At 49.7% G+C, this 26,997-nt stretch overlaps 1 protein-coding gene across 2 annotated transcripts; it reads left to right on the forward strand.

Annotated features, from left to right (window-relative positions):
* The first annotated feature begins 2,428 nt into the window (after nucleotides 1–2,428).
* IRF8 (interferon regulatory factor 8) lies at nucleotides 2,429–26,997 on the forward strand. Of its 2 annotated transcripts, XM_033219222.1 has the most exons (9): nucleotides 2,429–2,845; nucleotides 6,651–6,825; nucleotides 12,734–12,917; nucleotides 15,311–15,399; nucleotides 16,861–16,966; nucleotides 18,194–18,241; nucleotides 22,749–23,135; nucleotides 24,496–24,611; nucleotides 25,483–26,997. In XM_033219222.1, the coding sequence occupies exons 1-9, from the start codon at nucleotides 2,697–2,699 to the stop codon at nucleotides 25,657–25,659; spliced, it is 1,431 nt and encodes a 476-aa protein (XP_033075113.1). In that variant the 5' UTR covers nucleotides 2,429–2,696; the 3' UTR covers nucleotides 25,660–26,997. The 2 variants fall into 2 exon arrangements, with proteins under 2 accessions (XP_033075113.1, XP_033075114.1); XM_033219223.1 differs by lacking the exons at nucleotides 2,429–2,845; nucleotides 6,651–6,825; nucleotides 12,734–12,917 and adding an exon at nucleotides 12,944–14,672.

The raw sequence follows: 26,997 nt of genomic DNA on the forward strand, positions 1-26,997 counted from the left end.
TGTCAGCTCACTGCAAGCTCCGCCTCCCGGGTTCATGCCATTCTCCTGCCTCAGCCTCCCGAGTAGCTGGGACTACAGGCACCCACCACCACGCCCAGCTACTTTTTTTATTTTTAGTAGAGACGGGGTTTCACCGTGTTAGCCAGGATGGTCTCGATCTCCTGACCTTGTGATCCACCAGCCTCGGCCTCCCAAAGTGCTGGGATTACAGGCTTGAGCCAATGCACCTGGCCCATTTTAGTCATTTTTGTCATTTATATGACAAGAAAAAATGACAGGGTGATTTTTACATATGTGCATACCTATTCACACAGCTCCCAGATCAGGAGCGGTGATCTGAGCTCACTAGATATGCTCAATTAGGTAATAATCAATTCAGGTCATCAAATTGATCACCCAAATCAGTTTAGGTAGTTGATGCCTTAAATTAAGGCAAATATATACAATGAAATATATGCAGCTGTTAGAATGGGCTAGATCCCAGTGTACTAAAATGGAAAGAAAGCTCTTTGAAATCTAAGAAAACTGTGTTTCCATTATATGAGCAGAAATCTCATGTACACAGAAAAACGGTCTCTCTCTTTCTGAGATGGAGTCTTGCTCTGTTGCCTAGGCTGAAGTGCGGTGGCTGATCTCGGCTCACTGCAACTTACACCTCCCGGGTTCAAGTGATCTTCCTGCCTCAGCCTCCTGAGTAGCCGGGACTACAGGCTTGTGCCACCATGTCCAGCTAAGTTCTTTGTATTTTTAGTAGAGACAAGGGTTTCACCGTGTTGGCCAGGCTGGTCTTGAACTCCTGACCTCAGGTGATCTGCCTGCATCAGCCTCCCAAAATGCTGGGATTACAAGCATGAGCCATTGTGTCCAGCCAGAAAAATGGTCTTTCAATTGGAAATATAATTCCAGGGAATAAAGAATAGAACCACACTGTAATATGACAAGTAATAATACACATATGGACTAAAGGGTTTTTTTTTTTGCCTCCCAATATCCAAGGGGCAGGCTCTGTGGAGCCTCCAGGCTGGGTTCTAGATTCTGACACTCCCGGGCAGGAATGTCTCAAAGAATGAACCATCATATTCATTCTTTGGGTCTCCTGTTCTTGGCACTATATCTAGCACATAGTAGTTGCCTCATAAACGCCCATTAAATAAGAGCAGAACTAAACAGATCTGTTTAGAAATTGTTCCTAGGCAGCGAGGAACCACCACGTGGAAAATATGGGGTTTCTGGAGCAGTTTTAATGCAAGCTAGTTCCTGTAATGTACATAGTGACACCTACTGCCAATGACACGTGCTGGAGCCCTTCCACCGTTGATTTTCTATATTTACTTACCCTTGTCTTTATCTAAGTGAGGGCTAGTGGAAACTTGAGGATGCATCTTTGCACAGCAGACAGCATTTGTAACTAAATCTGTGTAGGCTTAGGGGCACATTGATAAAAATATATGAGAGTAAACATATACAGAGGCTGTTTTAAGAACTTCTGAGGTCCTAGATGCTCTGATTTCTGGAAGCTCCATCCCACATCATAGCAAACATATTAAAACACTCTCATATTCTCTAAAGACTCTTAAATAATGTGAGTGTTAAAACAATAGTTTTATTTGAAATTATTTGATGATGAGGAACTCACTTTATAATAACTTAAAACTTCCCGGCAATCATGGCATTAGGGAACTCATACCAAATGATATCTAACTTACAGTTTCAAAATATAATGAAACATTTATCCATCAATACATTACAATTATGAAGTTAACATGTTTTGGGGACCGTCATTTAAACATTGATTAATTCCAGATTTGCAGTGTACTTTTTGTATTGTGCAGCCAATCAAAGTTTCAGTCTCAGACATTTTCACAGGTCCTTGAAAAGCTCAATGCAAAAACAGCCCTGATGTGTGATTCTCCACGGGGCAATAAAAGCCAATTGCGACCCTCATTTCCCCCCCATTCCAGGGCTTCCCCAGGACGGAACACGGAAACACTTCTTTTTCCGCTTCCAGGGATTTCTTTCTTTTTCCAGTGTTGTTCCCCTTCTCCTCCACTTCATTTTTACAATAAATGTCAGTGCACACCCAGGAGCGGCTGGTCCCACAGGGGACCTCTTCTTAACGCCGACGCTTTCTGGAGAAAAGGATTTATGATGAAAATTTCCCCAGGGGGACCTTCTAGTGGCGAGCACGTTGGATGTTCCTGTTTCAATCGCGGTCTCAGCGGCCAGTGGCCTCATTTGGAGCTGGGGTTCACCTGCCCCTCCTGGGCAGCGCAGGCCACCGCAGACCCGGGATGGTCTGTAAACGGCCTTCGCGTCCTCGTCCCCGTGGAATAACGCGTGGCGGGAGTCACTGCCCAACATCCAGCGCTCGTGGAGGCGGAGACTGGCGGGGCAGCTAGGTTCTGGTTCCGGATTCTGATTAATGGGCCGCAGTCTGCACAGTGGCTCGTTGCTAGCGGCTAGCTCGCTGTCCGCCCGAGCCGGCCTGGGAGGCAGGGGACGCCTCCAGATCGCTCCGCGGGGCCTCCCGAATTCCTGGGAAAGCCCCGCTGCAGCGCCGCCCCCGGACCCCAGGTGTGAGGAGCGCGGCTCTGCCAGCGGCTCCAGGAGAGGCCGGGACCCAGGGCCGCGGCCGCCGGGGGAGGAATGTGATTTCTCGGAAAGCGCTTCAAAGAAGGCGGGCTGCTCGAGCCGAGATGACGCCATTGGTCGGTGTGGTCGTCGCTCTGCGCACCGGGCCCGCCCCACTGCCCTTTTTAGAGTCGCGCGCCCGCTGGCGCATCGCCTGGAGCGCGGCAGCAAGCGTGGGAACGCGGGCGGCGAGACGGCGGCAGGGCGGCGGCAGGTAGGCACACTGGGCGGGCAGGGCGCCCGTGTCCCGCGGGGTCCCCGTGTCCCGTGTCCCGCGGGGTCCCCGACGCCAGGCGGGGCGTGGGGGTGGAACTACCTACCGTAATTTCCCCGGGCGCTGCTCGGTGGCCGCCCGTGTCCTTCTCTGCTTTTTGCTTATTTTCCAGCCACCTAAGTCCAATCTGAATGCCCAAGTCGTTAATTATTGTTTGCCTGTTTCCAAAGATTGGTAGATAGTTGCCTTTTTAAAAATAGCATTTTTCTTTAAATCTGGTTTACATGGAAAACGTTAGGAGAGCTCATATAAAGGGCAATAGCAACCCCGTATCTTGAAACGCGCTCTATCATTCCACTGAAATTCTACCACGTGGAATAATGCTTGAAGGGTCAGAATTCTGGAACTGCCCAATAACCAGTCGTTATCGAGGGTTAGTTTGTGAAGGTGGGAACAGACTGATTCTAAAATTCTGTTTAATGACAGTCAATTAAGATTTCTGAGTCTGGCTTGAGGTACTTTGCTTCCATCACAGCCCAGTCGTCCTTGGCAAGAGAGTCTGTATACGGGCCACAGCTCACAAAAACATTGTTTGAAAAAATTTATTTAAAGAAAAGATGAGTCTCAATACATAGGACAGACTTTCCTAAGGTGAGATGTGTTACTTACCCAGAGCTGTGAAAGGCTTTAGGAATGGAAACTAGAGACTGAATTTTCCAGAATTTTAAGAAGTCTCCCCAACCAATGGCCCCCCACTTTCCTTTTTAAACCAAAGGTAAGAGCTAGTGGTTAAAATGACAGTTCTAAGCTTGTCCTTTTGGGTTATGGCAGCTTCCTCTATGAAAAGATTTGGGAGTGATTCAGTCACTTAAGGAAGATTGGTGCCAGAGAGAGAAATGGCTTTGGTGCTTTCTGGTCTAGTGATGAGGGTATGCCAGGTCACAGCGAGTGCCCTGGGGCCCTCCGAGGAAGGGGAGAGGGTGGGTTCTGCTGCTGCCCGCTCAGGTGTGTCCTGTAATTTGGATTAGGTGGGCCCAGGGCAGCCTCTTATCATATCTTGCCTGGAAAGCCTGACTGCTGGGTACATTTATAGGGCTGCAGATAGGGCTTGGCCAATAGATTACCTCAAAATCAAGAAGAGGAAGTTATAAACATGTGACTAGACTTATTAATTTTTCCTGGCAGGGCATTTGGTGGAATTAATTTGTTAATGTTTAATAAATCATTATGGATCATAATTGTAATAGAATCTCAGGCTTTTGATGTTACTTACAATCTTGGAGGAGACCAGGAAGGACACTCAGACGGGGCTGCACATATGCAGAGATCTTGTGATGTAACCATGGCTCTTCTCTGCACCATGTGCGAAATAAGCTGCTGCTGGGGTTGGGGCGCCGGCATGGGTTCCAACACAGTCTGCTGATTGCCTTGGTGTTTGCCGTTCCTCTCTGGGCCTCAGTTTTTCCTCTGTTAAGTAAAGAGGGGGCTGGATTAGATGATTTCTATAGTATTTTCCAGCTTTCAGATGCTATGACTCACTCTTCTCTTTTTCCTTTTAATTTCTTTTTCCTGTAAATCACCGAGACAGTTGTCCCCAACAGTTTAGATGTTATGAATCCATTAGGAATCCTGATGACAAAGTGTTGACCCTCTTTCTAGAAAAATGCCTGTACTAACAAAATTTTGCTTTTGGTTGCAGGAGGCTCAGGGACTGTGGATTCTCGTTTAAGAAACTTGTAGCAAGAAAATCAGGGGAACTGTCTCATTTAGTTGAAATTCTCAAATGCCAACCCCTCTGTTGTGTTCTGGCCACCTCTATGCAGCTCATTCGTCAGTCTAGGAGAAATTTTTCTACCTTGCCCCGGGAAAGAGCTGCTAACTTTCGGGGGGGTGTGCAGTCTTTGGTCATGGTGTTCCAGTTCTCTTCTCAGGTACCCTCTCCTAAGTCTGTCCCTTCTTTATGATAAACACGGTGGCCTGCTTTAGAATTCTGGGTCTCTTGAGATATAGCCTCTCAACTTACAGGTGAAGAAGCCTCAGGGAGAGGCTCAAGTGACATCACAAGGTCTGGTTAGAGAAAAGTCTTTGCCAGAGTTCTGAGTTTTCAAACCAAGGTCTCATTTGTGTGGGCGCAGTGGCTCATACCTGTAATTGCAGCACTTTGGGAGGCTGAGGTGGGAGGATCACTTGAGACCAAGAGTTCAAGACCAGGCTGGGCAACATAGCGAGACCCTGTTTCTAAAATATATATCTGGGTGTGGTGGCACATGTCTGTAGTTCCAGCTACTCAAGAGGCTGAAGCAGGAGAATTGCATAAGCCCAGGAGTTCCAGGCTGCCACAAGCTATGATAGCACCACGGCACTCCTTCCTGAGTGACAGAGCAAGACCCTGTCTCTAAAGAAAAAAAAAGTGAATTCACACGCTTTTAAATCAATAAATGCCCAACTGAGGTTGTTGGATGGAGAATTTAAGAAATCCCACCTCCTCCTCCCTGGGACCTGGCCCTGTTTCCCATCTCATGGCCACCTGCAGGGTGACTGGAGTTTCCAGAATGTGTACTTCTTGTGAAGGTTCTGATTGATATTTTGCTTTCTGGACCAGCATGGCTCTGACCATATTTTGGACGTTATGTCTTGTTACTGCTGATTGTTTCAAACTCGTTTGCCCAAAGAGGTCACTTTTTAATCAGAAGAATAAAAATGCTATATATATATATATATTTTTTGGGTGGGCGTCTATCCAGCTGTCTCGGGGATTTCCAGCACTGTTCTTGGAAATGTTGGCTCTAAGTCGATAGGTCATGCTAGTTCTCTCTCTCTTTCTCTGTGCTGTTGGGGAAGCTATCTACTTGGGTAAGAATATTCTTCCAAAGGATGTCTTTGGGTGCCCTGGGATGGTTAGGTCCCTAGAGTGGGACATCTTTTGGAAGAGGAGCCCAGTGAACTTTGCCCTGTTCCGTAGCTGCCGTTTATTCCCTCACGCTTGTCTCTGTCTTTCAGTTGGTAATAGGAGTTGCCCAGGAAGTTTGGATAACAATAATGACATCTGGTGTGTAAGGTCCAGGCCCTGTCTCAGTTGCTTTCTGTGTACCATCTGAATTCTCTCTACACCCAGTACTGGTAGTTTTTCCCGAGTTTCATCTGGGACTGGGTAGCTGATGCCCTGAGGTTAAATGCTTATCCAGGGTCTCCCAGCTGAGCGGTGGCAGGACTTGGATGAGATTGTGGTTCTGTCTCATTCTTAAACTCCTGCTCTTACCACTGTGAAGGAACAGCTGTTTAGATGGGTTAGCCTGAGGGCCTCCTCTTTCTCAGATGGCACAGACACTGTATTCTATCAGGGAATATGGGGCCAGCTGGGCATCCGGTCACCCAGTCGGTTCTTAGGCTAATGGGCTGCCCAGTGAAGGAACCTGGTGCTGTAAAAGTGATTTCCCCTCCCCTTCCAGTCTTGTGCTAAAACTGGAGCTGTTCACTGTGGCTGTATCTGCCTGAAAGGAAAGGGCCAGTGAAAGCTGGAAGGAGCACAGCCAGCACAGTGGGAGGGGCCCGCAGGGGGCTGCTGGTGGCTTCAGGTGGCTGCAGGTTTCCCACGGAGCTTTCAGTTTGCATTCAGGACTATGAGGTCACGGAGGCCACCATTGCCTTTTCATGGCAGGTGTCCCGGAGTCCCTGAATCTGTGGGTTTCCCCCAAGCCAGCACCTTTGCTGCAAACCTCTGAGTTTCCTGTTAGCAGTTTTTGGGTTGCTGTGATGAATGAGACAATATCCGTAATATCGCAGCACGTGTTTCTGTCTTTCCAAGGATGTGTGACCGAAATGGTGGTCGGCGGCTTCGACAGTGGCTGATCGAGCAGATTGACAGTAGCATGTATCCAGGACTGATTTGGGAGAATGACGAGAAGAGCATGTTCCGGATCCCTTGGAAACACGCTGGCAAGCAAGATTATAATCAGGAAGTGGATGCCTCCATTTTCAAGGTAAAGACCCCAGTTCCCTTCCTCTCTGTGGGCACAGTGTCTCCTTTCCCTCATAGACTGGTGGAGATGTTGAGTGACGTCTTTCTCATTTACTTAAAAAGTAATCCCGTTTTTTAAAAAGCAAACATTGGTTCAGGAGTGCAGAATGTGTCTCAAAAATGTACATGAACTGATTTCACATCTCTTGAGTTACAGAGTCACTTTTGTGGTCACTTGTATTCTGATGAGGGGATCGAAGCCTCTTTTCTTCCCTTTTCTGCCGCTTCCTTTTCCTGATGAGCCAAGTGGGAGAAAAGACTTCTTGGAGACCCTCACGCTAAGACCTTTCCCCACGGGCTTCTGTTAGAGGCGATGCATATACCAGGAAGGTTTCAGTCCTTGTTCTTTCAAAGCTGATACTTCTGCCTGGCATTGTAGGGCCAGCTCAGGAGGGTGAGATGCCATCTGTCATTCCTTTGGGGGCTGGGTCGTGTGGGGGGTTGTGAACCTGCAGCAGATGTCTAAAAATGGTCTCACCTACCTTGAGAGTAATGAGTTCCCCATGTGTGGAGAGATGTGATGGAGGGTTTGTTCTGTGCCAGGCCTGGCCCATGGCTTGTTTTCTGCTTACACGATCCTGTGTGGGAGATGCTGTTCCCACCCTCATTCTATAGAGGCACTGAGAGGAGAAGTGACTTGTTGAGATCTCACAGTTCTTGTATGATGGAGCCAGCATTCAAATGCAAGATGGCCCAACTGTGAACCCTTGGTCCTAACTCCAGAATAGCTGATCAACAGAGATTTCTTGCCATTACACCTAGATTCAGACAGAGGAACCAGGAATTGGGGCAACCCAGCTCTGCGGACCAGCTGGGCTATTGAGTTCCTTGTGGGTCATCAGAGTCCTGTGTGGGCATCCCTAAGGCTCCAGATGTCCAGGTTTCACCTCTGGGAGATTCGGAGCCCTAGGTCAAGGTCAGCCTAGACTTCCATGTTTGCAAATGTGGACACTACACGTAGACTGAGTCATAGCCCAGGTTATAAGCCATTGTCATGTGTGCTTATTCTCTTGCATTTAGGGGCCAGGGATGGGGAGAGGAGAGTGGGTGTGAGAGAGGGGCGAAGGGGGCTGAGTTGTTGGGGGCCAGAATCAGACCTGAGACCACAAACAAGGTATGGAGGGAGTCAAGGCTGTAGGACCCCATGACAGTGCTGGACTCCCAGCCACAGATGACTGTCCCCTGATACCAGAGAACAAAAATGACAAAAGATCACACCTTAACCCCAGAGTGGACCATAAATAGGTCAGAGGTGGCTTAAGATGCATTTTGGTCCTGCACATCTTTGCCTGACCGATGTTTGCAGCGGGGCTGTGCATTTCAGTAATTCCGTTAAATCTGCAATTTGAGGTTGCTGGTCTTCTTGAGAATCTGATGCCCATTACTGACCACTCCGAGGAATATGGGGACAAGGGAATGCTTTGCACTCACCTTCGAGGGGGTCCCTTGGTGCCCCCACATCTCCAGATTCTTTCTGATCAAGGACCCCAGGTCAGGGAGCCTCAGCACCAGTGAGTTTTGTGATGCCTCTGCCTGCTTCCTCACCCTTAGTGCTGTTGCGGATTTCTCTCGTTTGATTGCAGATTTTTTTTTTTTTTTTTGCCTTTGGCATCATGGTGACCTTCTCTTGGGAAGGACTGCAGATTTAAACAGTATCAGAGTCCCATCCCGTCGATTGGGAACTCTGCATTATAGATAACCCCAAAAGCCGGAATTTCTCTGCCTCGCCACTGTTGATGGCTGGGTCTGGGCAATTCTTTGTTGTAAGGGTTCCCTAGGCCTTGTGGGATGTTTAGTGGCGTCCCTGGCCTCTACCCACCAGATGCCAGTAGCATCCCCTCCCCTACTGTCACAATAAAAAATGTCTTGTACATTGCCAAATGTCTCCTGAGGGGCAGAGTCTTCCCCTCCCCATTGAGAACCCTGATAAGAGCTGGCCACTGCCAGGATCAACAGACTTAACCAGAGGTGTTGGGTGTTGAGGGCACAGTTGTAGGTTGGACATCAGTAAAACATCTTTAAGACATGGCACAGGGTGCTGGACTAGGCTGTGTAGCCCTGACATGTGGCTTGCTGACAGAGACTGAGCTTCTCCCTTCACCCCATTCCCTGCTTCAACTTGTGCTCGGGGGGTAATGAAATAAAGCCCCAGATTTATACATCTTGTGCAATGTTCTTCATGGCCGTTTCAACAGTGTTGAGAAAAATGTGCAAGATTCCCAATGTTTCCGTTGGTTACGCAGTCGCCTGATGTGGCAATCTGAAATGAGTCTACAATCTCAGCAGGAATGGGGCCAGGAGGGAGATGCAGGTGCCTACTGGAGCAGGGAGGCCGTCGGGAGGGCCACCAGTGCCAGTGGAGACATGGCACCAGCAAGAGCCCATCAGGTGCTTCCCTGAGCTACGCTTGTTCCCATCCATCCTCTGAGAGACCTGTCTCTGTGACGTTGGCCAGATAGATCTTTGACTGTTGGATGAAGTCAACCTTGGTCAGATAGAGCCATCTTAGGGATTTTTCGGTTATGTAGACTCTTGTTTCTTTCAACTGTTCAAAGAAAACCTTTCAACAATTTAGGAGTTAAGAAAGAAATTTATGGGCCGGGCGCGGTGGCTCAAGCCTGTAATCTCAGCACTTTGGGAGGCCGAGGCGGGCGGATCACAAGGTCAGGAGATCGAGACCATCCTGGCTAACACGGTGAAACCCCGTCTCTACTAAAAAGTACAAAAAACTAGCCGGGCGAGGTGGCGGGCGCCTGTAGTCCCAGCTACTCGGGAGGCTGAGGCAGGAGAATGGCGTGAACCCGGGAGGCGGAGCTTGCAGTGAGCCGAGATCCGGCCACTGCACTCCAGCTTGGGCGACAGAGCGAGACTCCGTCTCAAAAAAAAAGAAAGAAATTTATGAGTTTGGTTTCTTCCATAATAAGTGAGTGGTAAAAGAGGCCACTTATACCAGAAAATCCCTCATTGTCTGCAGGCGTCGTCCTGAGGCCGCCCTCATGGCATAGATCACAGAAGAGAAATTGAAAAAACATTGACTCATTTTGTACCAGCCCTGAGTACACTGATGCCCTGATATCAGCTCATGTAGTTTTTAAAAAGTACTTCACCTCCTTGACATGACGAGAGGGGGGAAGATCTAGTTAAGTGAAGGTTATGATTCATGGTCATATCAGGCATCGTAACAGGCCTGAATGAGTTAAAACTCACTTAGTAGCACAGTTATTTCTAATTCAGCAGGCCTTGAAGGGAAAAATAGCATTTAATTTAAAAAATACAACATGAAACAATCTTCGTATGATTAGGAAGACCTCCTGGTCTGAGTTCAATGCTGTCAGCCTGAGTTGTGCGTCAACAGGAGGAAGAAATTATGGTGGAGGCTGAATGAGCCATAGTGACTGTTGCTGGCTGGGGGGAGCCTTGAAATCACTCTCATGTCTAGTTTTTGCTCTAGCTCAAGAAGGATCTTGAGAGATCATCAAGCTAAGTTGACCTTTTAATGCTGGCTAGAGAGGCTGGGAGAGGGCCAGGTGCCTGCTCTGTCACAGAGTTCAGGGCAGGCTGCAAGCCACATACCTAGTGGTGGTCCTGGATGCTTCCTGGCCATGGGCCCTGCTGCGATGGATGATGTGGCCTGGCCTTGCTCTTGGGGTGAGTGTGAGCTTGGCATGAACGAGTGAATATGGCAGTGCCTTACAGGCACCGCAGTTGTGTATGTGTACCAGCTGATCACAACGTTGCCAAGAAATCTGTGCATTTCAAGGCCCGTTTGGGATGTGGGTTAACTCAGTGGTTCTTAGACGGGGGAGGTATCATGGTTTACCCTCCAGGGAACACTTGGCCATATTTGGAGACATTTTTGGTTGTCACAGCTAGGGGAGGGGTGCTATTGGCATCTGGTGGGTCAAGGCTAGGGATGCCACTGAATATTCTACAATCCACAGGACTACCCCACCACAAAGAAGGGTCCCAGCTGACATGTCAGGCTTGCCACGGTGGGGAAACCCTGATTTAAAGTAATAAAAATTGGAAACTACAGTTCATTCAGTACATGGTTTGCCCTTTTATTTCTTTAAAAATAAACAACAGCAACAAAACCCAAAGTAATGTCTGGTCAGTGAAGCAGTTAATGAAGGAGAGCATTAAAGACCATGTACTGTAAGAAATATTTTTAGTGGGGAGTTTTACATCAATGTCACATAAGGAAACTACCACTTATGCTCACTAATAGGAATGTTCTTCCAGTTTCTTTACCCCAGGTAGAGGTGCGACATTTTGCATCAACAGAGTAGACAGCATTGGCCTTGAGCAGTAAGCATTCTTGTCTTTTTTGAGAGGAAAAACAGTCTGGGCTATTTTAAAGGAGCTGTGACTCATGGGGGCATGATGGAGCTTCTGGAAGTGTGGTCTCTTGGGTAACTAAATCCGAATCCCTGGGATACTGGCTAAAGACAGCTACCTGGGCTGGGTGCGGTGGCTCACGCCTGTAATCCCAGCACTCTGGGAGGTCAAGAGATCAAGACCATCCTGGCCAACATGGTGAAACCTCGTCTCTACTAAAAATACAAAAATTAGCTGGGCATGGTGGTGCGCACCTGTAGTCCCAGCTACTTGGGAGGCTGAGGCAGGAGAATTCGCTTGAACCTGGGAGGTGGAGGTTGCAGTGAGCTGAGATTGCGCCACTGCATTCCAGACTGGTGACAGAGTGAGACTCCGTCTCAATAAATAAATAAATTAATTAATTAATTAAAAAAGACAGCCATCTAGACCCAACCCTACTTCCCCAGTGAGAATCTTGAGGGGCAAGGCCCAGGAATCTGCATTTTTCACAAGCTTCCCAGGAGCAGGGGGTTGGTATATGCATTAAGCCTGAGAACACTTGCTGTGGTGGAGAAACTGTTGGGTTGGAAGTGGGTACAGCTGGCATTTAATCCCAGACTGGGTGACCGTGCGAAAGTTACTTACCTCTTGGAATTGCATTTTCCTGAATGGGATTGGGAATTCCCTACAGATCTCCTATCATGTTAGGCTGGAGGACACTGTCTGATTTTTCCTGGAACCGAAGATAATTCTCATCTGACTGTGGTTTCTTCCTAGTTGGTGTGTCTGTATTCCCGTTTTGCAATCTTAAAATCTGTCCATTCACCTGTCTTGTTTTTTTTTTAAAATCTGTACTGCCCCATTCTACATGATGACTTTAAGATATCCGCTTTGAATTTCTGGTCCTAGTTCAGATCCTAAGGCTCGGAGAAGTCAGAAAACAGATCTGTTAAAAAAACACATACAATGAAGGGAAAATATTTCATTACATTTTAAACAGCACCTGGGGGGAAAAGTCTAGAATAAATGCAAAAATGCAAAACAAAATTTCTATTAAAAGTAACAGGGCGATAGATGACCATTTTGACTTTTTGCAAATGTTCTCTTTTCATGCTAAATTTTAGGGGTTGATCCAAAAAAGCAACAAGTTGTTCTTTGTTTTGAATGCTCTGGTGAAACCATATGCAACTTCCTCTTTGTGCTATGTAAACCTCAGGTGTCTCCAGCTCTTCAGCCAGGGAAGGGCTTGGCTAAAAGGCGCACTCCAGGGTTGGAGGAGGGTTGGAGCAGCCTTCGCCCTGGGTTTGACTTCTGACTCAGCTGTGTGAACCTGGAGGACCCCCTCCCTGGCTTGGGTCTTTTCACATCTGGAGACCAGATGTGAAAAGACCCAAGATATCTGATTGGAGTCGCCTTGGGTCCTGAAATTGAATGAGAGTTGATGACCAACAGACTCATGGGAAGGGAAGGATGTGTGGGGTCCTGGTCATGGTGACAGATATTTGTGATTGGAGTCGGCCATGAATTTAATGTGCTTCTGTTTCTTTCTTCAGGCCTGGGCAGTTTTTAAAGGGAAGTTTAAAGAAGGGGACAAAGCTGAACCAGCCACTTGGAAGACGAGGTTACGCTGTGCTTTGAATAAGAGCCCAGATTTTGAGGAAGTGACGGACCGGTCCCAGCTGGACATTTCCGAGCCATACAAAGTTTACCGAATTGTTCCTGAGGAAGAGCAAAAATGTAACTATCCTTTATGGGTATGAAACCTTCCAGAAGCTGCCCTGGCCTGCAGCCTTCACCACAGAACTTGGGTCTGGGGTAGACACAGGGTCTGGGGCACATGGTTTCAGTTAAACAAAATAGTTCTCTCCTTTGCATAAGCAGAGATTGAGATCTCTTTCCAGTGACCTTGGAGGGAAGGGCGGAGGAGACTGGGTGCAGCCCAGCCTGTGCCCCACTTGCTGCCAGACCACAAACATGTGTAGGGCCTCCCTGGACAGGAATAAGCATCCTCCAGCAGTTTCTGATGAGGAATCCTTTCATTTTCCAGCAGCTTGCAGAGGAGGCTGGGGGAAAATGTGGTGGCCACAGGAGGACTGGATCATGAGGGTTGGGAGTAAAGCTCTCAGATGAAGTCATCAAAGATGGCGCCATGGGCTTCATTGTTGGAGATGGGATGTGCCTCGATGTGTTGTTAGATCCTGATCATTATTTGGGAACTCTGGGATGTGATCATTCCTGAGGTTTCTTCCACCTCTCAAATCCCAAGAAAACATTTGTGACAGATTAAAGCAGGACGGCAAAAACATGCCGCACCCTGGTCCTACATCACTAAAATCAGTCCCAAAGTACTGAGCTGGGATCTGGCCTCAGAATCCTTCTCAAAGCCCTGTGCTGTGCCACTGCTATGAATTGTAGCTGATTTATGAGATGAAACCTAATTACCAGCACTGGTTTACAACATGCTTTTAACACATTGATTTTCTGAGCCACTAAGTGGGGCTTTTAGAATAACCCACTCTGACTTTCTCCTTTTAAGCTTCTGAGTAGTCCATGAATGCCTGTAAGAAATAGAAACCCCCAAAACTTCTTGAGGCTGTGCAGAAGTTTGAAGTTTTGACTTTTCCCACTGTGCGGGTGTTGACTTAGAATTTTTTTAAAAGTTAAAATTGTGACTCAAACAAATACATAGCGAATCTGTGTCAGAGAGTTGTTTAATTGTTATGAGGGAGGCAGCATGGTGGTGAAGACGGTGGACAGAGAACCTGAGGCACTGGTGAATGTGGCCCATGAACGAGAAAGCTGAGCCAAACCTGATGCCCGACCCGGACAGTAAAACTGTGGTTTGGGGCGTTTGTAGCCTAATCATCCATAGTTAACACCTAACTCTACTGAGCCTGAACCCTGATCAATACTAAATAGTAAGGCCAACAAACTGACCTTCCCTTGGAGAATCGGGTGCCCCCAGGAGGAAATCTCTACATAATAGTCCGGGGTGGCCCTGAAGGGCTAAGCAGTCATCTTTTTGCCTCATTTCCCAGTTTTGGGCAATTTTTTTTGTCACCAAAGAGTAAATTGTGATTTGAAGGAATGGAGTAGTTTCTTTTGGCCCCCACTCCCACCCCCAAGATGAGTCAGGCTTGAACCGGCAGGCGACCCCGACTTGTTTATAGCATGGGATGTGGCCAGCATCACCTGCCAGTGATGTTAAAGAAGCAGCAGGAGGTTCTCAGGGGTGAAGCAACGTAACATTTGCATAATTGCCTCCAGGGGCCCACTCTCCTCTGAACTTCAGTGGTTTGCAGGCTCCATGGTGGGCGCCCCACCTGCTCCCTACTTCCCCATCAGTAGCTTCTCAGTGAATTCTTCAATCTATCGAAATGGAATCAAAATTCAGCCAGGAGGAAACAGTGGGTAACTTCTGTAGGTCACTGGGAATAATGAATTTTCGTGTTTGTTGGTTCTGATATGTCTCACACTGATAAACTTCATAAGGTAAGTTGTCGACTGAGGGAGCGGCATGAGAAGGGAAAGAGCAGAGGCTGGCCCAGCGTGCTCCTGTGGACGCTGTGCACCTTTAGGCAGTTTGTGATTACGGCTGGTGCCCACTGGGCATCAGTGAGGGTGCTGCGGTGCGTGTGTGGGCATGGCTGTGTGCACTGATGCACATGTGTATATTTGGAAAGGCCATAAAGAGATTTCCTGCCAACTGGCAATACAAAAAAGACCCCAACCTGCCAACACATTTTGCCAGGAAATCTTTGAGTGTTTTCAAATGCCCTGGCTTATAAATGTAACCTTCTTAGGTTAGCGAATGCTTGCTGTAAAGTATATCTGATACAGATTCATTTTGGATTTCAGAAAATAGAAGAAAGAGACCAAAATGCTGTCTTTATCCTTTAAAAGTGTTAGCAGAAACAATCACCACCACTGCCACCAACTTCTCTCTTTTGACTTTGCTGATCAGATGACTGAAGCATGGGAAAAAAATTCTGTGCCTTTCCCAAACCAATGAAGACACTCACTAACTTAACGTTTCCTTAAACTCAGCATTTTCAGAGTGGATCATGGCTTCAGCGAAGGCTGTGATGCCTCCGTGCCATGTGTCATGCTGTTTGTCTGGTTTTCTGTAGGCAAACTAGGCGTAGCAACTGCTGGCTGCGTGAATGAAGTCACAGAGATGGAGTGCGGTCGCTCTGAAATCGACGAGCTGATCAAGGAGGTAAGCAGAGGCAGCGTTTCAGGGGTCTGGCCCTGCTGGGGGAGTCTCATGTCATCTGTCAGGGACGGGCACCGTTCTTGCTGTATGAAGGCAGCCAGAGCCTCGGGCTCTCTTGGGAAGTGGCATCTCCACCTGTGCAGAGCTGGAATGGGGCTGGCTCGGTGCCGCCTCCCCAGGCTGGCCTCTGCCGACAGGTCAATCCCTCCTTCATCCCTACAGCTGGGCCTGAGCGGCCTGTGATGTGTTAGTGAAGTTCTTTCCAGCCCCAAACTGTTCAAACATTTTGAACATTTTGGACAGCAGTCTTTTAAATGGCATCGTGAATTCCCTTGCCTTCCTAGCAGGCTGCAGAGAACAAAATGTAAACTTTCCTTGCTGCCTGTGCTTGTCATGGTGGCGTGGTTTGTTGTACCAGCTCTCACGCCTATTTGATCGCTTCCCTTTTAATGTGCAGGTTTTATTCCTTAACGAATTAGAAAACTGGATGAACAGGCATATTCAAATTGCGCATCAACTCCTGATAGGCTACAAGGGAGAGCGTAATCGGGGCCTCCTTAGGCAAGAACACATGGCTTTTGTATGCCCATTTCAGCTATCGGGATGCCGTTGTCTTCTGTCTTTGGCCTCTGAACTATGCTTTTTATGGGTATTACAAGCTGGACATTTGCATAACTAAACTTCATGCAGCCTTTGCAAAAGGTGGTGTGAGTACTGTATAAATTCTTCTTCTTAACAACATAGCAATAATGGAGTCCTTAAGAGTAGCTAGGCTGTCAGAGAATGAAGATAACAGAATGTCACCTACCCGAACGGCCTTGCTCTTCTGCAGAGGAAGCTGCCAAGTGTCTGGGTGGTCTTTGGCAGCCGACTGAGTGAATTCTTGGCTTCGTGGCCCTCCACCAATGTCCTGTTTTCTGTCGAAGGCTTTTCTGCTGACTCAGCCGAGAGAGTGAGATAATTGGATTGCCACACCGGGGTCACAAGAAAAGCAATTTCAAAACATTTCATAATTGGATTTATCAGCCTCCTTTAAGGAATGGGCCAGAGATTAAACATCTGCGTGTGGCTCAGTGAGTGAGATTCTTGAAAGCATGGCAGCCTTTGGCCAGCATCACGGTTCATTGGTGTCTCAGAGCTTGTCTGTGTGTCCAGGGCTTTGGGGGCAGTTGGATAACCTGGAATGCTGGGTCTGCAACAGGCAGGTCCTGGAAAGGACCAAGAAACTTATTAGTGGCCCCCAGAGAGCCTAGTAATTTGGCCACATGGTTTGAATGCTAAGCCTGGTAGATTTAAGGCCTAGGGCCTTTCAGGTTGCAAAGTGAAGCTTGACTTTTGTGTCCTGAGATAAAGGTGACAATACGGTTTTAGTTACACATGAACTGTTCATTTTTACAAACACTGGAGCCCCAGGTGGGAGATCAGTGACTGAGCTGCCCTCCTCTCCCTCCCCTGACTGTGCAGCCTTCTGTGGACGATTACATGGGGATGATCAAAAGGAGCCCTTCCCCGCCGGAGGCCTGTCGGAGTCAGCTCCTTCCAGACTGGTGGGCGCAGCAGCCCAGCACAGGTGAGGGCGGGTGGCCCAGAACTGTCACCAGGCATGGCCTGAAGGGGTTTACGGCATTCCCCCAGCCAGGGATGGAGTTGGGGTGGTGGTTGCTGTCATGATCCATGTCTCATTGAAGGTAGCTGAGCCCTGAGAGGTGACGAACCATGGCCCTGGTTTCCCACCATGAGGGCAGAGCCCAGCTGTGCCTTTGGCCCCGCTCTCCGCTGCTTCTCAGGAGGGCACAAGCTACTTGTTCCTTAGGTGATGTCCATGCCAGCTCTCCCCACGCTCCTGGGAAAGTCCGGGGGGAGGGTCTAGTGAACTTGTGTAAGGCTGGAGGGAAGATGCAGCTCTTGGCCACACTGGCGCCCTCTCCCTGGGCGCTCCCTTAGTTGGCCAATTAGGACATTAAGGACCCCTCAGAACCAAAGATAGCCCAGGGCGTTTGGAGGAGAGGAGAACTCAGACCAGGAGTAGGAAGTTTGCTCAGAGCCCTGGATTTGAGTCCCACGCTGGAGAGTTGCAGATCTTGAGCCTTAGTTTATTCATCCATAAAACGGAGAAACCAGGACTTGCGCCATGGGGTCACAAGGGTTAAATGAGGCTTTCATCCTTTGATGCTCTTTTGATGAGCCACTCCGAGCCCCCCACTGCTTGAAATGCCCCCGCCCTCCCAGGCCCAGGCTTCTGCAGCCCGTGAATGTGGTTGCTTCCTCCCTCAGCGTCTTCCCCACAGCCCCACATCCCTTGTGGGAGTCTGGGAGGTGGCAGCTGGCCCTGGAGGCCTTGAAGGTTGCCAGGCCGTGGGTGTCAATTGAGAGGCCCCTGGAAAGGCGCCTCTGCCTGTGCTGCAGGAACACCTTCTGGAAAGCTAGCTTGCACCCCCAGGCTCTCCCCAAGAGATAAGCCCTGGGTGGTGGGTATGCAGTCCAGTGGTATTCTGGGGGCAAGTGCTTGAGGTGGGAAGGAAATGTGGCCCCGCAGTGTCACACTGACACATGGTCAGAAATCCCACAGCATAGAGGAAGTCCCCCCGACTTGCCACTCTGGTTTTCTGCATTTGTGAAACAATGGCTGTCTGCTCTGGTGGGGAAAAGCACTGAATTCAGCGGAAGCCTGTGCTCCCTGGGGCCTCTGGTGCACCATGTGCAGCCTTTTAAGGGACTTGGAGAAGGAGCGATTGGGGTAGCTCCCTGGGCACCACACCTGGGTGGCTCTGAGCTTGCTTCTCTGTTTCTCCCGCAGGCGTGTCGCTGGTGACGGGGTACACCGCCTACGACGCACACCATTCAGGTACGGGGTGATCCAGGCTGAGCGGGGCATGGGCACTGTTTGAAGACAAAGCCCAGATGACCCAAGCAGGGTTGCAGGGTTCTGTGGATGAGCAGGACCTGGTGTGGAAGTCGAGGCCCTGATTTCTCCTCCTCACCATTTGGTCAGGAACAGACGAGTGGCCTCTTTTGAGCCTTTTCTTGAATTGAACCAGCAAATAGAGTGCTCTTTGAGGCTGTAACTGTGCAGGAGAGAGAGTGAGGGACAGGCCAGCATCCATCCCGGTGCTGCCCCTCTTTGGGGGCCGCAGGTGGAGTGATGGAGCCTCCCAGAGCCTCATCTCAGGCTCCCGTGCCTGCCACCTCTAGGTGGGTGCGCTGTTCCTATTTCCCAGGCTCAGGAACCCTGGTCACGTAGCTTACGTGCTACAGAGTGGGGGCCTCCCCACAGCTGTCCCGTCCCCACACCCGCCTGCAGTGGGCAGAGGTGGCCTTTGTGTGTAGTCTCAGCAGCTAAGGACCCTGGCTGCACTTCTGCCAGCTGCCCCTGGAACTGACACTCAGGCATGGTGACAGCACCTTCTGAACAAGGAAGCCAAGCCGGGGCATCTTCCAGCATTGGCTGGTTCTGTGGGAGGCCAGCAGCTGGTCCTATCAGATGGGCCGCAGACGTTAGGGCTGGGCCTCTGGGCAGAGGAGGAAATGGGGCCGGGATAGGAGCATGCTGGCCGAGGTCCACATGGGACAGTTTTTTGGGTTGTGGAGGTTGGTTCTCACCCAGGCAGGAAAACTACCGAGATGACAATGCCCTGTGCATGAAGTTCTTGTCTATTTCCAGGCAGCCCTTTGAGCTGAGGGGTTGTTTTCACTCCAGCTTTGCAGATGAGGAGACTGAGACTGGGAGGTTCAGGGTCTCATCCAGGTCATGCAGACCTCTGGCTGGAGCCTGTTCTTGAGGCCTCCTTGTGCCTGGCAGCTGCCATGCTCACAGGAGCTCAGTTCTGGGAGGCCTGGGTCATGGGGCTGACTCTCGGCTCACAAGTCACCGGGCTGTGAGCTGGGAGTCTGCTGACCGATGCTTTCCGGGGGCTGTGGAGTAGCCAGGCACAGAACTGAGTCATCTCAACAAGATGCAGAGACACAATTTGGGGAGAGCATGTCCTTGAATTAGTCTAACAGAGTCACAGCCACTGCCTCATGCACAGAGCATCCTAAACGTCCTTCTAGAAGCTGTGAGCTTTGTACCTCTGTCCAGCCCCACCCCCACCTCTGTGTAAATCCATGCCTCAGTTTCCTCACCTGGAAAATGGGTATAATCATTAATAATCTACCTTTCAGGGTTAAGTGTGCTGGTGGGTCCCGTGCCCTGGACACAGCACCTGGTGTGTGCTGTGTAGACCGTAGGCTATGATTTATAACTTCAGGAGTCTTGTCTGCGTAGATAAGCATTTGTCCTGTTACCCAGTTTCTTTAACTGGTGCTTACCTGTGCCAAGCACAAATATAAGCTCCGATAATCCTCACAGCAGCCCAGTGAGGTGGATGCTGTTTTATCTACTTTGCTGATGAAAACCTGAGGCAGAGTGGGGAAACGGCTTGCCCGAGGTCATCCAGCTGGGCAGTGGCTGTGCTGGGACTGCACGTCAGGCAGGTGGGCTGCAGGGTCTGTGCTGTGGGCATCTTTGTTGCTGCCTCTGTGGTCAGGCCGTTCCCCAGCACGGCTGTTCTTGTGGGTTGCAAGGGCAGGGCTGGGTTGCAGTGGGGCCCTTAGTGCTGCAGAAGGCTCACCTGCCTCACCTGGGCAGCCCTTGGTGAGTGGCTTCTCACCTGTCAGGTGCAAGCCTGAGAGCTGGAACCTTCTCTCAGCATAAGACGTTCTGTGGCGTGTGGTCACTAAGACACTCCTGCATAGGTGTTTCTGAAGCACTTAGCTGTTCTGGGTGAAGCTGCCAGTTCACATGACTGAGAGGTGCTGGTACCAAGATAAGGCCCTGGAAATGACAGGGCAAAGGGCCAAAGGGGTGACGGAGTTGCCTGAAGCGTTTCATTCATTTGGAACAAAGTTCGAAAGTTGCTTCAGGGTGAAGGAAGGGGAGTGTGTGGAGTCAGCAGGCAGCGCAGAAGTTGCAGAGTTGGTGTGGGGGGAAGATGGTGAGCAGGGAAGAGCGAGGCCAGTGGGGAAGATGGTGAGGAGGAGTGAGGCCAGTGGGGAAGATGGTGAGCAGGGAAGAGCAAGGCCAGTGGGGAAGATGGTGAGTGAGGAAGAGCGAGGCCAGCAGGGAAGATGGTGAGTGAGGAGGAGCGAGGCTAGTGGGGAGGATGGTGAGTGAGGAGGAGCGAGGCCAGCGAGGAGGATGGTGAGGAGGAGCAAGGCCAGCGAGGAGGATGGTGAGGAGGAGCAAGGCCAGCGGGGAAGATGGTGAGGAGGAGCAAGGCCAGCGAGGAGGATGGTGAGTGAGGAGGAGGGAGGCCAGCGGGGAGGATGGTGAGTGAGGAGGAGGGAGGCCAGTGGGGAGGATGGTGAGTGAGGAGGAGGGAGGCCAGCGGGGAGGATGGTGAGTGAGGAGGAGCGATGCCAGCGGGGAGGATGGTGAGTGAGGAGGAGCGAGGCTAGCGGGGAGGATGGTGAGAGAGGAGGAGGGAGGCCAGCGGGGAAGATGGTAGTGAGGAGGAGGGAGGCCAGCGGGGAGGATGGTGAGTGAGGAGGAGCGAGGCCAGCAGAGAAGATGGTGAGCAGGGAAGAGCGAGACCAGTGCTGCCATTTCCTTCTGGGTGACCCTCTCTGGGCTTCTGTTTCCTCAAGTGTCAAATCAATGAGGTGGACCAGAGCGCCTGCAGCTCTGGCTTCCTGTGTAACTCCAGCATGGCTGGAAATGGAGCCCGTGAATGGTGGGTTGTCAAATAATAAGGCAGGGAGCAGAGCCCAGTGGGAGTGTCCAAGGAGTTCTGAGTGCCCAGCAGTGTCTGCAGGGACCACAGATGGCCTCAAGGCCTCCCCAGATGTGGTGCCTTGCACAACTCTAGGGGGCGCCATGGAGTTGGGCACCTCACAATTTGTGTGGCTCCACAGGGCAGCTTTGAACCGGTCTGGGGTACTTAGAAGGAGCTCAGAACTCACTAAGCTCATTGCTAGCGTATGTAATTCTTTTGGTTTAAGGCGATTAAAATGCAGATACCTCCCTGCATTTACATGTTATCTGCATTCCTACCTTAGTTTTGTGTTTTCCAAACTTTGGTCACTTGAGGTCCACTGTCACAATTGTTTTTCACAGCCTGGACTGTTACATCATGTTTTTCCTCAAGGCTGAATTTTTTTTTTTTTTTTTTTTTTTTTTTTTTTGAGACGGAGTCTCGCTCTGTCGCCCAGGCTGGAGTGCAGTGGCCGGATCTCAGCTCACTGCAAGCTCTGCCTCCCGGGTTTACGCCATTCTCCTGCCTCAGCCTCCCGAGTAGCTGGGACTACAGGCGCCCGCCACCTCGCCCGGCTAGTTTTTTGTATTTTTTAGTAGAGACGGGGTTTCACCGTGTTAGCCAGGATGGTCTCGATCTCCTGACCTCGTGATCCGCCCGTCTCGGCCTCCCAAAGTGCTGGGTCAAGTCTGAATTTTTAAAGCTTATTTTAAGTGAGAACTTAAGTAAAGGAAGACCTGTGCCACCTGGTATAAGTAGGTGACACTGTCTGGCTAGAATTGACTAAAATTGTATTTGGCTTTCATTGAATTTGTCTTGACGTCTGACAATGCCCTGAATTTGGAGCCCTAAGTTCAGTGCCATTATTCAAAAGGGGAGGTTGACAGGTGTTAGGTGTTAGAGAGCTATCAGCACCAAACTGAGGCTTGCTTTTTGAGGTAATCAGAGGTGGGGGAATACTGAAGATGGAATAATCTTGTGATTACATGTATCACCCCTCCCCCATTATTCTGTGTGTGCCACATTTGGGGAACCCCTGCTTTAGTTTGAGTGTTTTTCAGACTCTTTCCTGAGAACAGATTTGGATGAGGGTTTTGCAGAGATTCTTAATCTGAAATCCAGGAAATACCAAGGGCACTGTGAATTTGTTGAGAAAAAGATTATGTCTTTATTTTCTTTAATTTCAGTTTTAAATTGAGCATTTCCTTTTGTTATGAATGTAGAAAGCAGACCACAGTGTCCTTAGCAGTGCCTCTGAGACAGAGTATCGTCATAAGAAATGACAGTTGTCGAAACATGGTTTGCCGTCAGCCTGACTTGTAAATTATAACAGTTACCAGACCTTCTCTAGACATTGTATTTAAAGAGTCAATGAAGAAGAACAGAGAACACTTGTAGTTCATAGTTTCTGTCATTGGTTTCCTTAGTCATTCTGTATATTTGTTCATGCGTATAAAAACATTACTTCTACAAGCAGTACACGAATTTTCCCAGAATATCAAAGTGGTTCAAGAAACACAAAGAGTTACCCATGTGGGTGTGAGACAGACTGTGCATTTGGGCAGGAGGGACCCTGTGTGTCTCCCCGCAGCACCCTCATCCTGTCCCTCTCGTCCACAGCGTTCTCCCAGATGGTGATCAGCTTCTACTATGGGGGCAAGCTGGTGGGCCAGGCCACCACCACCTGCCCCGAGGGCTGCCGCTTGTCCCTGAGCCAGCCTGGGCTACCTGGCACCAAGCTGTATGGGCCCGAGGGCCTGGAGCTGGTGCGCTTCCCACCGGCCGACGCCATCCCCAGCGAGCGACAGAGGCAGGTGACGCGGAAGCTGTTCGGGCACCTGGAGCGCGGGGTGCTGCTGCACAGCAGCCGGCAGGGCGTATTCGTCAAGCGGCTGTGCCAGGGCCGCGTGTTCTGCAGCGGCAACGCCATGGTGTGCAAGGGCAGGCCCAACAAGCTGGAGCGCGACGAGGTGGTCCAGGTCTTCGACACCAGCCAGTTCTTCCGAGGTCTGTACCGTTGTCACTTTGCTGCCTCCATGTCTTAGAGGTCACGCCTCCTATCCGTGTGCCATTTGCAGCTCAGGGTGGCCCTGTGGTCTCACGGAGGGATGTGGAGGAGCGAGGGGCATGGTGTGGCAAGGAGGGGCTTCTTTGAATGGCACTCTGTCCTCTCCCACTGAGCGATCCTGGGGTGCTTCTCTGTGCTTCAACTTCCCCGTGTGTACAGTGGGGGTGCAGAATCAGTACCCTCCTCAGGTGATTGTCGGGAGGGTAAAGGAACTTAACCTTATGTTCTTTGGAGTATGTTCTGTGGACAGACGCTGAGCGCTGGCTAGAGATGCAGAGTCTGAGGCCCTGCTCCCACCACAGGATCCGAAACAGCGTCTTAGCAAGGTCTCTGGGGACCTGTGTACAGGTCATGAGATACGCTGACCTTCTGCACACTAAGTGCTCAGGATGGCAGCTGCATGCACTAAGTGCTGCCTATCAGCTTTCATTATTCTGTGAGGAGGATGTGTAGGATCCCAGCCTGGGTGTCTCCAGGAGGGCTAGGATGGCGGCTCCCTTCTCCATGTCCCCATGCTCTCTGCTCCTCTCTCTGCAGCAGCGCAGCCCGAGCTAGTGTCAGGTCTTAGCTGCCACTGGCCTGAGAACTTCCAGAGGAGGGGCCTGGAAGGGCAGGCGCGGTGGTGTGTGTGAGCTCAGGTGCCTCAGCCCTGAGGAATCCCTCTATAATGAGGAGGTGTGAGGCCGGGGTTATCACCCCTGAGCAGGCAGCACGGCACGGCACGGAGAGGCATCTTGCAACGTAGATTCCTGGGCCTGCCTCACATCCTCTGATTCCATGGGTCTGAGGCAGGGCCCAAGATTCTGCATTTCTAGTGAACTCCCGGGGAAGGCAACTGCTGCTGGTCCACTGGCCCCACTTTGAGACCCTTTCAGTTGGCTGTCAGAGAATCGGGTGAGGGCTGCAGCCCTCCCTGGGTGTCATCAGGTGGTGACTGCAAACTCAGTTGCCTCCAGGGGCCAGGCAGGTAAGAGCAATGCACGAATTCTTGAGAGATAAGAGGGAGCACTGAGCAGCTGTGCCCATGGAGAGGCGTTCAACTCAGGCCTTAAAATCCCGGCAACAACCTGGAATGGCCAAACCAATAGCTCCTTGCTTGGAATTTGGCCCAAGGGCCACCAGTTTGAGATCCCATGGTGCCCGGGCCTAAATGCTGCAGTATCCCTGCTAAGCCCCGAGCCTCCTGATTCCCCAGCCCCTAATAAGCCCTGGGCCTCCTGATCTCCCAGCCCTGCTGCTGCAGGAGTTGGAGGTCATCTTGGCCTTGCTTGCAAACACTCTCCACCTGTGTCATTCCAGAGCTGCAGCAGTTTTATAACAGCCAGGGCCGGCTTCCTGACAGCAGAGTGGTGCTGTGTTTTGGGGAAGAATTTCCAGATATGGCCCCCTTGCGCTCCAAACTCATTCTCGTGCAGGTAAGTATGGGCAGCTTTTTTTTTTTTTTTTTGAGATGGAGTCTTGCTCTGTTGCCCAAGCTGGAGTGCAATGGCATGACCTTGGCTCACTGCAACCTCCACCTCCCGGGTTCAAGCGATTCTCCTGCCTCAGCCTCCCGAGTTGCTGGAACTACAGGCCCGTGCCACCACGCTCAGCTAATTTTTTGTATTTCTAGTTGAGATGGGGTTTCACCATATTGGCCGGGATGGTCTCGACCTCGTGATCCGCCTGCCTCGGCCTCCCAAAGTGCTGGGATTACAGGCGTGAGCCACCGCTTCCCGGCCGTATGGGCACCTTTGAGCCCTGCATTCAGGTCTGCTGGCCCCCTCATGTAAGGATCAAGTTTTGGGCTGGAGAAGAGGCCACAAGGACGGAATTTCCACCTGTGTAGGAGGCAGGCCCGGGCAAGACGTTCAATATGGGGGAAACAGATTCTTGCCATCTCCGAGCCATCTCTGGTGTCTAGGACGCGCATAATCTGTGTGTGTGTTTTCTGCTTCTTTTTTGTTTTTTAAATCTAAGCCTCTTCTCCAGAAAGATTCTACCTGTTCAGTTGCCTGAAGGTCTAAGTGACAGATTAGGGCACTGCCAGCCCTTATTTCATGTGGTCAAAGGAATTAATCTTTAATGGTGGGATCCCGGGTGCTGGCTGTCCCAGCTGGGACAGTACTGGGGAGTATGGAACAGTCTTGGCAGGAATACTGCTTGCCTTTTCTTGGCATTCTGGCTCATTCACTTGGGACCCACGTGGCACTGGAGTCATCAGAGGACCTGGCTAGGGTCAAAGACAGTGCGCATCCCATTTGGAGCCTCTGCCTCCACCTCTGACTTTCTGCACCTCCCATCTAGATTGAGCAGCTCTATGTCCGGCAGCTGGCAGAAGAGGCTGGGAAGAGCTGTGGAGCCGGCTCCGTGATGCAGGCCCCCGAGGAGCCGCCGCCAGACCAGGTCTTCCGGATGTTTCCAGATATTTGTGCCTCACACCAGAGACCGTTTTTCAGAGAAAACCAACAGATCACCGTCTAAGTGTGTCACTTGGGCGCCCCACCCCGCTGCGTCTTGCATCCATCTCCCTATTGCAGTGGCCTGCATCATGATTAAAGGATGTGGATCCCTCTGTCTGGGGTGGGATGCCTTACTTTGCACTTAATTTAGTAAGGGCATTCTCGGAGGAGTAGACGTTTAATACAAAGTGGCGGCATAGCCCTGCTGAGATGTCAGTGGTGGCCTGGATGCTATAACCCCAACCTGTGGCTAAAAATTTTATTTTCTACACTTTCCCCTTCATTATCATTAGTTGCTGTGATTCTTTCTGCATTTTTGGTTAACTATCATTTCCAAAGACTTGTCATTCAGTAATATTAGCAGATAGCTGCTTCATGTAAAGGAATTTGGAGTTTAAAAATCAACTCGTGAAAACAAAGTTGTTTTTGTCTTTATCTTTTGTTAGAATTATAGATTTATGATTTCATAGGCTTGATTCTATGTGAAATATCTTTTTACTTTTATGCATTTTAATAAGATTTAAAAATATTTAGATACACACCCCCCTTTAATAAGTGCAAGAAAAACTCTTGACTTGTTAGAAGAAAGTATATTCATTCTTTCTAGAATTCGGTGCAGGAATATGTCTTCATATCCAGGCAAACGGGTGTATTTTTATCTTCAGACAGTCCTTCTCCTCTGGGGCTTTGTTGCCAGGAAGATTAAAACTAAATTTATTTTTTTCATTTCTGTAATGAAATCATCCCAGATACCTCTTGTCTTCTTTCCAAATGTTTTTCACATATGTTTCAAATATTTCTACTTTGAATTGTCGGATTTTCCATGTCCTTCTTCTTTGTGCCCAGCCTGAGTCAGCACCATCCCACATTCAGAACCTCCCAGTGAAAGGGCAGGAAGGGGCCTCGCCTGTCAGGCTTCATGTTGAGAAGGAGGAAGGTGTTGGGGTTTGGGAGACAGCTCATCCAATCTCCCAAGTCTCATGTGACATGGTGGATTTGTGACCGTGAGAGTTTCCGGTTTAAAATATGAAAAACCAGTTTCCTTTTCCCAGCGCCATGCCTGTGGAGGTAACAGTCAGACCCAGAGGTCCTTTAGATGTGGATGAGCTCACAGGTGAATAGAGGAGAAGACCAGGGGACGTGCCTTTTCCGTTTTGTCCAACAAAGCATTATATTTTTAAGAATGGCAGACCTGTTTGCTGAAGTGTTCATAAGATAACAATAGGCTTGAATCTCCAATTCAAATGAATGTCAAAGCACATATCTTTAATATGATGAATGAATATTTATTTTTGTATCAATTGAAACAGTATATTGATCTCTTTTATTCTTTATTAAAATAAAATGCTCTTTTTTAAAA

This window comes from Trachypithecus francoisi, unplaced genomic scaffold (genome assembly GCF_009764315.1).
Source record: "Trachypithecus francoisi isolate TF-2019V2 unplaced genomic scaffold, Tfra_2.0 Lachesis_group10, whole genome shotgun sequence".
Taxonomy (NCBI): Eukaryota; Metazoa; Chordata; class Mammalia; order Primates; family Cercopithecidae; genus Trachypithecus; species Trachypithecus francoisi.

Bases quoted from the DNA above. Each gene is read 5' to 3' on its own strand.
- IRF8 (XM_033219222.1), top strand. From the start codon at position 2,697: ATGACGCCATTGGTCGGTGTGGTCGTCGCTCTGCGCACCGGGCCCGCC. The intron at 15,400-16,860 runs GTAAGCAGAGGC...CTGACTGTGCAG, and splicing joins TCGACGAGCTGATCAAGGAG to CCTTCTGTGGACGATTACAT. The intron at 18,242-22,748 runs GTACGGGGTGAT...TCTCGTCCACAG, and splicing joins CTACGACGCACACCATTCAG to CGTTCTCCCAGATGGTGATC.